The sequence below is a fragment of the Manihot esculenta genome, chromosome 7 (genome assembly GCF_001659605.2).
Source record: "Manihot esculenta cultivar AM560-2 chromosome 7, M.esculenta_v8, whole genome shotgun sequence".
In the NCBI taxonomy this organism is placed as follows: Eukaryota; Viridiplantae; Streptophyta; class Magnoliopsida; order Malpighiales; family Euphorbiaceae; genus Manihot; species Manihot esculenta.
Window position 1 is genome coordinate 3958430 of NC_035167.2, and position 11181 is coordinate 3969610.

Consider the following 11181-nt stretch of genomic DNA (forward strand, 5'->3'; position numbering starts at 1 on the left):
TGACATTGATTTCTTGCAAATAAAATTTTTACTTGTAAATTAAATCAAATCATATTTTTAGTTATCAATTCAATTAATTTAATTTAATAGATTTAAACGGTTAATTCGATTTGATCATGTAGATAAATAAATAAATTATTTATATAAAAACAAGTTAAAATGGTGAAGTGAAATAAGTAGAAATAATTAAATTTTTTCGTCCTTTGCTAATTATGGCTAATATTTTTAATTTTATCTAATTTAATTTTAAAAATGATTATTAATTATAGTCAAAAATTTATTTTGAAATATGAATTTTTTTGATATCTTGCACTTAATATAAAAAGAATTTTTTTTAAATTTTGAATTAGTGTTATTTATATTTATATATATATATATATATATATTAAAGCAAAACTATTAGTTGTATTGATAAAATTTTATCAAATAAAAAGAGATAGTCCCAAATAGAGAAATGATGCCTAATAAATTTTATAGCCAAAGTATGAGCAGTTAGAGTAGCATGGCGATAAATCCATGTAATAGAAATATTAGTTCTAGAGTGGAACAAAAATTTATAATCATTCAAAATCAAATCAAATTCAGAAAAGTCTAAATATGGAAACTAAAAAGTTTGAACCACTTGCAAACAATTCATAAAATGCAGCCATTAAAACCAGCGTACCATTATCTTTCGAGAAATCAGAAACAACACGTTAAAATATACCCTCAGAATTTTTCACAATAAAACTGTAGCCAATAAAATATTGAACTTGAAACAAAATTCTATCAACTTGACAAAGCCAACTGAAATTGTCTAAACTTGAAGATGACACACGAATTTGGAGAGGAATGACTTCAGAATCACGAGTAGGGTTGGAAGAATAAAACAAGTTTATGCCTTGATATAAAGTAGCAGTTGTATTTCCATGCAAAACACCAGCACGTTGAGCAGCTTCCCAATCCAAGATATGATGCATGACATCTTCCATAAGGTGAGCCGTTGAATTTTACACATGATTTCATGATAATGAGTTTTTTGCTGACCATAATCTTCATGCACAGATCATTACAAAGATTTTTCAAATCTTGTCTTGGAACTTTAAAATCTACATTAAAAAATTAAAAAAAATTAACATTAGGCTGCAAATCTCCCACTCCCCCTAACCTCCAAACTTCCTTGAACACAGGACAGTGCAATAAAATATGATTGACACTTTCATCTTCATGGCACCAAGGACATCTAGCATCCATATCCACACCCCTTTACCTTAAGTTATCTTTTGTAGGCAATATATTTCTACAAGCTCTCCAACAGAAATCCTTCACTTTTAGAGGGATCGAAACATTCCACAAACTAGTCCACAACTCACTTCCACATTAAAATATGATCTTACTAACAAGTCCATACACACAAAATATGCGGACTTCGCCGTATACACACCTCTTTTATCAAAGTGCCACAAGAAGGAACCTTTCTTATTAGTAATACTAATAAGAATACTAATAATAGTCCTGATATCTCTTGAAGAAAAAAGCTCCATTAAAATAGCAATATTCCAAACCCTCCCATTACCTTCGAAAAGATTACAAACACGCAAATGTGGTTCAATAAAATCGGGTCATCATCTGAAAAAAAAAGTATCTTCCTTAGGAATCCAAGGAGCTGAAGCCACTAAAATCTTCTCTCCATTATCCATCCTCCACCTTCTGCCCCTCCAAATCAACTCTCTTGATGCCATCACATTTTTCCAAACAAAACAGCATCATTACTTACATTGGCGGAAAATAAATCATCATGTGGAAATTATTTTGCTTTAAACACTTTATAACAAAGAGTATTAGAATTTGTTAAGAACCTCCACAAATGCTTGCCTAGTAAAGACAAATTAAAACTACTAAAATTTCGAAACCCTATACCCCTTCTTCTTCCTAATTATAATTTTCTAAAGTTATTAGCCCATTTTTTGCCTTTGTAATTAAAAAATTTTACAAAAATTAAATTCAATTATTTTTTTTTATTAATTCCTTTATTTCTATCTTTCTCATTTGATCCAATGCAGACTCTTCATGCTTAATAAATTATTATTCGATATATTTCAAAAAATTCAAATTGAACCAATAAAACGATTCCAAGTTCTACTCCAACTAATTATTAATTCCCAAAATTCAAAATTTTAAGTAAAAATATAATAAATAAAATGAATGTTTTATTTTCATTGTTAGGAAAATATTAAGAAAATTATTATTCATTAATTAATGTATAAAATTTAAAAAATATATTAAAATATCTCTAAAATTTTAAAAAATATAATAATTACTTCATAAGATTAGACTTTTAAAGTAATTCAGTTATTTTTTACGCAAGTTTCTCTCTATAGTCCCTTTGTGACTCGATACTCTCGCATTTTTTTCTTTCTTAAACCTAATATATTCTTTCCCCTTCCCATAGAAGACGATCTAAGTCAATTGACTATCAATGAAAAAAAATATATTGTTGTCCCTATTGAGAGTTTCGGAGATATTCCGATCGTCAGTTATGATTTTTGTATGGTGGAGAGATTTCTCACATACAATCCAATACATTTTATTTTTTATAGAAAACAAAAGCTCTTAGTTTTCATATAGAATTTTTTCGTAATTTTTTATATTTTGATGGTTGCTTCTCAATCAATAGACAAGGATTGGGAGAAAGCCTTTCATTAATGTGAAAAAGTCATGTGTCTGTTTCTGTGGTTGACTTTTCTTCAAATTTTATTGATTCGGTTATTTCGAAAGTTAATGTTCAATAGAGGTTTACTAGTTATTATGGATTTCTAGAATCGCAACGACAACGCCAGTTTTAAAATCTTATTTGAGTTTTATCTCATAGAAACCTTCTTCCGTAACTTTATTCAGGAGACTTTAATAATTTATACTTGAGAGATGAGAAAGAAAGAGGAGCATTTTTACCAAATTATCTTATGCAGGGGTTTGATTTTGAATAATTGTAAATCTTTGTTAGACTTTATAATTGATATTTCTGTTGGATGGATTCGTCGTAATACTATTCTAACTGCTTAAACTTTAACTATAGAATCTATTAGGCATACTCATCTCTCAATTTGGGATAATATCTTTATTTATTTGATGAAATTTTATTAATACAATCACTAGTTTTATTTAAAAAAAAAATAATTCAGTTATTTTTAACATTAAAGAGATTTTTCTCTTCAAAAGTGTCCTTCTTTTATTAAGTGAATAGCCAAAATAGTTTCAATCATTAATTGTTAAAATTAACTATATTTTTAATATTTTATAAATATTTTAATATATTTATTAAAAATTAAAGAATTAATTAATAAATTTTTTTAAATAATAATTTTTTTAAAAAATAATTCTAAATGTAAATATTACCATTTAACGAAGTTAATCCCCTGATGATTGGGCACTGGCGGTACTGGTGGTGGGCTAACCATATCATCCTTTACCTTCACCCTAGTTCATAAATTAAACTTTCAAATATAATAAATTTCCTTTGAAACTATGGGAGAAAAAATAAACAAAAGAAAAATCAAGATAATAATTATGCAAAATTACATGTGGGTATGAAGATTTCTTCTTGTTCCACCACCAGAAGCAGGAGAGATCATCATCTGCAATCCTCTGTGATGCATTGCATGATACCCATTTGAACAAATCTTCTTATCTTCAACATATCCAAGAGCACAATTTCTAGAGCACAATATCATGTGGCTTTTGCTTATTTGGTTTCTTGAAGCTATAGTTTTCGGTTATACTTGCAAAGAAAAAAAAAATAATAATAATAATAATAATAAATACAAGAAAAGAAATTTATTAAGCTAAGAATGTCTTCTGTTCCTTGCAAGCTATAACTAGCTAACTTCTTGCTCTTTCATGATTTCTCAAGCAAATCCAATTTCTAAAGCTTTTATTTATTTTTATTTTTTTACTTCTTAAAAATTATTTTCTAAAAATTATTTTATAAAAATAAATTTATAAATTTTTATATAAAAATAATTAATAAAATATTTTTGTTGAAACTTGAAATACGATATTTAATAATGAAATAAGAATATAAATAATTTTAAATGGTTAGATATAAAAATGAATAATAAATTATTTTTATAAAATATATATGATATTATAATAGGAAGAAATTATTATTTGTTTTCATTAGCCAATTTTTTAATTTTAAAAAATATATTAGAAATATTCTTACAATTTTAAAAAGTTTACTAATTACTCATTAAATTATTATAAAATTAAAAAATTACTATTAATTAAGAAAATAATTAATAAATTTTTTCATATACATAATAAATAAATTGTAAATTTTTTTATAATAATAAAATAAAAATATATTTTATAATAATAATATGATGGAAGTATAATTTTATAAAATATGTAATAAGAAAATTAATATTTATAATTTTTTAATTTTTTATTTTAATTTTAAAAAAAATAAAAATATAAAATTAATTAACTATTTAACATCTTTTATAAAATCAATCATATTAAATGAAATATTTATATTTAAAATTGAATAAATACCGAAAGCAAAGGTAATAGTATATCTAAATAAATATTTCAAAAAAAAATATCAAAAAAAAGTGTTGCAGCTATGATTAGTTGAGCGTTGTTTTCCTTAAAAAATCTAATTTGATCTTATATTAAATAAAAATAAAAAATGTTTTATAAGCGGACTGAATGCCATATTTATCTTATAGTTTTTGAGGCAAAATTTTCTCTCCATCTTATGCTCTTCCCTCCAATAATTTCTCTCTAATTATATTATCTTTTAAATAATAATAAATTATTATTATTATTATTTAATTGAAAAATATGTCTATTAATCACAAATCATAGGATATCAACTTTTATCAATATATAAAAAATAAAAATAATTTTTTATGTGATTTATTAATCAGTCAAATAAAAAATATTCTACTTTAACCTATGTAAAAAAAGTTAGTTAGCTAACTCATTAAGTTTAACAAATTAGTTAGTATATTAAATTAAAGAAAAAATTATTATTTAATTTTTATAATATGAAAAATTTATTAGTTATTTTTTCAATTTTAAAAAATATATTAAAATATTCTTGATATTTTAAAAAATTTATTAATTAATCTTTTTATTAATTTTATCAGTTCAATATTATAAAAAATTTAAAATATCTCTGATACAAGGAGATTAATGAAAAAGAATTTTTAAGTTATAAAAATTAAATAATAAAATATTTAATAATAAAATTAATAAAAAATTAAATAATAAATTTTTTAAAATATTAAAAATATTTTAACATATTTTTTAAAATTAATAAAATAATTAATTAATTTTTCAGTGGAAACTAAGTAATAATTTTTCCTAAATCAAAATATGTCGTGTTTTAAACCTTATCGATCATTATCAATGAAAACAGAGACTTATGGGCTTAGAATTTAACTGAAATTGAATTAAAGTTGAAGCTGTATTATTAAATAAATATTTATAAAATTAATAATAATAATACTTACAAAAAAATTAAAATTTTAATTAAAAGATTTATAATTAAGAATTATATAAAGTATTTTTTAAAGAGATTTATTATTTAATTCATGAGTATTATTATTATTAACAAGTCAGTTTCTATATTTTTTTATTTTTTTATCCGTTATTTTGTTTTAATAAAATTTCTTATTTAATTTTTAAGTGTTATCAAGTTAATTCTTACAATTTTTTAAATTTTTTTTAAAATATTTTTATTTTTTTAAATATATTAAAACATTCTTGATTATTTTCTTTTAATCAATCAAATAATTAAAAAAAATTACTATTTGGTCTTCATTAGTTAGATTTTTTATTTTCAAAAATATTTTGAAATATCTTTACGATTTTAAAAATTTACTAGTTAATCTTTATTAATTTTAGTATTTATAAAATTAAAAAATTATTATTTAATTTCTATAATATAAAAAATTTATTAATTAATCAATTGATTTTAAAAAATAAATTAAAATTCATGAAGTGTTAAATAATTTACTAATTAATTTTTTCATAAATTTTAAATAATTTTAAATATTAAGTGCTATAAAAAATTTGAAAAGACGAAAAAATTAATTACTAAATATTTTTATAATTGTGAGGTACCAGCTAATGATTTTTCTCATACCATATGGACTGAATAGTAAACAATTAATGAATGGATTAATTAGTATATTTTTATAATATTTAAAAATATTTAATATATTTTTTAAAATTAAAAAATCAACTAATAAATTTTTCAGAGATTATATAATAATTTTTTTCATAAAAAAGTTTAAGATGCTTTATACTGACTAATAGATATTTTTATAGAATTGAGAAAATAATTAATAAATTTTTTTATATTATATAAATTAAATAATAAATTATTTAATAATTAAAATTAATAAAATGATTAATTAGTAGGTTTTTAAAATTTAAAAATATTTTAATATTTTTTTAAAATTAAAAAATAATTAATGAGTTTTTTCATATATAATATAATATTTTTTTATAATAATAAAATAAAAATATATTTTATAATAATAATGTGATGGAAGTATAATTTGATAAAATATGTAATAAGAAAATTAATATTTATAATTTTTTAATTTTTTATTTTAATTATAAAAAGTAAAAATACAAAATTAACGATTAAATAAATTACGTATTTTTTATCAAATAAAAAATAGAAAACTACAATAAAAACGACACACTCTAAATTTCTAAATTTTTGTTATTTAAGAAAAATGACCTAAAAAGTTTTTTTATTTTTAATTGCAATTCAGTATTTGAGAGTCGATTTTTAATTTTGGGATTTTAGAGAAGAATTAGGGCATTTTACAATATAATTATTGAGGTTTGGCAAAAGCTATAACCTAATCCATGCTTTTTAGTAAGAATTATAATTTAATCCTTTATGTTTCAATTGGTTAATAAATAGTCCTTATTAAATTTACAGATCCTCCACTATAAATTATATCAACCAAATCCCATATCATACAAGGGAAAGAGAAAAAGAAGAATTTATATGTTAGGTGAATCCGATTAAAAATATTTAAAAAAAAATTATTATATGTAGATTTAAATTAATTAAATTAAATAGATGGATAACTCGAATTCACTTATACTAAGTAAAATTTCAAAATTATGGTGTATCGATCCACCTAAGAATTGTTGTTCTAGAATGGCAAATATCAACTACAGAAAAATTGAACTAAATGATACCTATGCTCTTGCATTACTGAAATGTGCGAGACCGCAGGAGAAGCTTATTGCTGGCCATGTCATCATATTCTTCAAGGGAGCGCCACCTCTTATACAGATTATCTCTCATCTTATTAATTATTTCAGAGCTTGTGGAAGTCAAAACAATCGCTGACTCTGCATTACCAGCTTCAATATCCATCACAGTCTGGGGAGTGGATTCCTTCCATGAATATATGCATGCAACCAGCACGTAAAACAACAGATTGCCACAGCTTAGTGCAGCTAGCTTAAAGTAATACTTATCAAGGCGACTTTCATCAACACTATCTCCAAAATAATCTTTGAATGTAACCACACAGATCACACTCAAGAACTTTCCAATACCCAAAACACAATCGTTCATTGATGATTCATAATGCTTCATAGATTCATCTACTTGACTGTAAAAAAATTCACATAGCCCATCACGAACCAGCCCTTCCATGATTCCAAGCAATATAAACTGTGGAAATAGCCAAAACTGGCTCATTGAAGTTAAATTATCAATAGAGTTCAATCTGTGAACCTCAACCTTGGAAGCCGCAACACAACACAATATTGAGCACATCATCCCCAGGCCAATTCTCAAGAGTACTATAAGTTGACGCTTTTCTTTGTTTTTGTTCCAGTGCTTAGGAATCAAAAGATTAAACAAGTATGGAACTGTGAAACTGACCAGTGATTCAAGTGCAGAGAAAGCATTTATAGGTAATTTAAAGCCAAAGAATTTAATAGGATTCAAACTGTCAACTTGCTCAATGAAGAAAGTGGAGCCTGTCGCCTCTACAAGAGCATAGATGAGTAAGGTTGTCCACATAGGTAGCAATCCCAAAAGCTTTTTCACTCTATTCACTTCTTCTATTGTGCAAAGCTTCCCTTGCTGCCTTTCTTGATCAGGAAAGGATGTTTCAGGAATTGCAGCTTTGTCTAAGCAACTGCATGCAAGTAAAAATATTTAGCAATGATTAGTTAAAATTCTATTGTGCAGAAAGAGAAATTCACTGCTACAAAAATGGGTTTAAAGTAGCGGCAATAAATTGCTGCCTCGTGTATTTAAAATTTAATCATAAGTCAACAACAACAGTTTGAGAATTATTATGTTTACCTCCGTTATTGTAATATGAAACAATTCAATTTACTTAATTTTTCGCAATGGGTTAAAAATCCTAAAACAATAATTTTATAACTGCTATATAAGCCCTAAAATGCAGTAGTGATTCACATATACAAAACCAACATACCTGAACACCCTGAAGATTGGATTGTGAGGCAATAGAAGTACTTCATTGCTGTCTTCCTCGAAATAGACGCTGCCATTAGTAGGGTAACCTAGAAACCTTTTCAACACAGCCACCTTAAAAACTCTGAAAACAATGGAAAACAGACACTCAGTTGGTTCATGGTGGAGGTCATAACAGAAGAAGCCAGACCAAAACAATACATAAGCAACTCCCATAATTGCTGTTGAAACTTTGAAGGCTTCTGTATATTCGAGAGGAAAAACTAATAAGCTTATCACAGATGTTACAGCACCCAGAAACCAAACTACAGACCACCACACATTTGTTCGGGCAACAACTTGGTCCTTATCAACAACGTTGTCTGCATTTTGTTCTTGAGTGTTGGTTACGTGTTTTGCGAGAAATGGTTTTAGAATAGGGCCTCGACCTGCTATGCCCACTGTCATTAGCAACATTGGTAATAATCCAGTATGAGGAGCAAAAATCAATAGCACCAATCCCTGTATCATTGGAGACATAGTGTAAATGAGGTTAAGTAAAAAGAAAAAAATTTATAAATCGTATGTAAACTATAGACGTATGTGCTAACAATACTGCCATAGGCCGAATTTCATCTTCAACACTTAACAATACTGCCATAGGCCGAATTTCATCTTCAACACTTAAAAATATATTTTCTTGGCCCAAAAACTTTTTACCTTTTGACAATTATAGCCTAACATTTTTAATTTTAACTAATTTAACCTAATTTTAAATATTAGTATTAATTATAGCCATGAATTTTATTAGGACATAAATGAATAAAATATATAAATTATAATAATTTTTTTTTTGAAAAGAGAATTGAGAGAATAGGGGAATAGAATCTTAAATCTCTTAAATTTACTTAGATACACTTAATATCAAACTAAACTAAGTCCGTAAATACATAAATTATAATAAAATTTAAAGTAACATTAATAATTTAGCTGAAATGAGCATAAGAATGAAGATGAAGAAACTTACAAGAATGTATAAAGCAGTGGTGAAAGCCACAATTTTGAAATAACCCATGTGGGCATCTGCTATATGAACAATAATAAGCCTGAAAAAGGTTGAAAGGCCTTCTTGTACATTCACGATTGCTGCAGCTTTTGGAAGAGTCTGATTCTTCCAATTATCCATTATATATGTGATAAAAGGGAATATCACAGCATTCTCCACGAAGGCATGGCTCAATATCAAACCTAAAATTCATCCGATCCGCTTTAATTTTGTTTCTCTAAATCTTTAAGAAAATTTATTATTATGTGAAAAATAATTTGTATTTAAAATTATTTTATATTGAAAATATTTTCTCCCCACATAAAAATTTTAATTTTTTTTTTTTAATCAAGAAATCATATTAACTAACAATAGACAGCAAAAATACATGTGTTTGGCCATCATAATCAGATTAATATAATATATAATTACTCTAAACTACAATTATATTGTTTTATTGCTACAAATAAATAAGTGACACATAACTGAGTCCACTGCTTATTACAAAATAACCAAATACCTGAGATGAAAAAGACTGGCTTGCAAAAAAAGATGCGACAGTGAGACCAATACTCCTTACATCGACGACTGAGACTCAAACAGCTCTTCATATTGATGATTGAAGCAAAAAAGCATGGAGTTCAAACAGGAAAACCCTATGAACAACGTATGTTAAATATTAAATGAGAAGCATCCCTCAAAGTAAAAGAAATGAGAGAATTATTAGCAGATTTCTAAATTTTTTTAAAAAATTTACTAAATTTTATAAAATATACTTTTAATTTTTATATTAAAAAAATTATTTATCAATTTATTTTAATTTTAGTAAAGTAAACTTAATAGTATGAATATTCAAAATTATAAAGATTAAATAATATATATAGTTAAAAATTATAAAAATTAAAAAATATAAATAATTTATAATAATTATTGATTTTTGTAACGGAAAAATTAAAAAGCTATATTTTATAAAATATAAAATGTTTTAATATTTAAAAATAAAAATAAATTAATTAATTTTATAAAAATTTAAATTAAATATTAACCAAATTAATTAGCCTCAAAATGCCACTATATCTCAAAATATCAAGTAATACATTTAACTCTTTAAAATTTTAAATTATTTTTTTTTAATTTAAAATAAGACAATCCATATTTAATAAATTATTTATCTAAATTCAACTATTGAAAAATTATCAAATTAAAATCATAATTTTTTAGCATATAAATCTCAAACATACTTAAAAATTAAAGCAAAACTCACCTTACTAGCAGAAAAAAGCCATTGTTCTTCTCTCTCTTCGTATTTTGCTTTCCTTCCTTTCTTGCTCTCCTTCTCTTCCTTTTCCAGTAATCCTTTCTTATGGAAATGATTTCTGGTCTCTTGCTTTCATCCTTCTTCTCTTTTTCTTCTTTTCTTCTATCTTTATTTCTTCCCCTTTCCTTTTCTTTTTTTTGTTTTTAAATTTTTTTTTCCTCTTTTTACCCTTCTCTTTTTAGAAAAATTACTTTAAGTCTTTAGGCTTTTAAAAATTCTATTAATTCATTCTTATTTAAAAATTATTCAATTAAAAAACATTTCAATATTTTCTAAAATCTCCTTCGCGGTCAAACGGTCTAAATGATATAAATATTTAAAATTATAAATAATATTTTTTTAGCAGATGGACTTAAAAGTTGCATT

The 11181-nt window shown here is 24.3% G+C and overlaps 1 protein-coding gene across 2 annotated transcripts; it reads right to left on the reverse strand.

Annotated features, from left to right (window-relative positions):
* Nucleotides 1-7095: 7095 nt before the first annotated feature.
* On the reverse strand, nucleotides 7096-10908 carry LOC110618835 (protein NRT1/ PTR FAMILY 5.6). 2 transcript variants are annotated; one of them, XM_021762095.2, is made up of 5 exons: nucleotides 10762-10908; nucleotides 10018-10153; nucleotides 9480-9700; nucleotides 8475-8974; nucleotides 7096-8168 (listed from the first exon to the last, which is right to left on the reverse strand). In XM_021762095.2, exons 2-5 carry the CDS (start codon nucleotides 10106-10108, stop codon nucleotides 7226-7228), a joined length of 1755 nt encoding a protein of 584 aa, XP_021617787.1. In that variant the 5' UTR covers nucleotides 10109-10153; nucleotides 10762-10908; the 3' UTR covers nucleotides 7096-7225. The 2 variants fall into 2 exon arrangements, with proteins under 2 accessions (XP_021617787.1, XP_043814005.1); XM_043958070.1 differs by lacking the exons at nucleotides 9480-9700; nucleotides 10018-10153; nucleotides 10762-10908 and adding an exon at nucleotides 9098-9253 and having other exon boundaries at nucleotides 8475-9058.
* Between the last annotated feature and the right edge of the window lie 273 nt (nucleotides 10909-11181).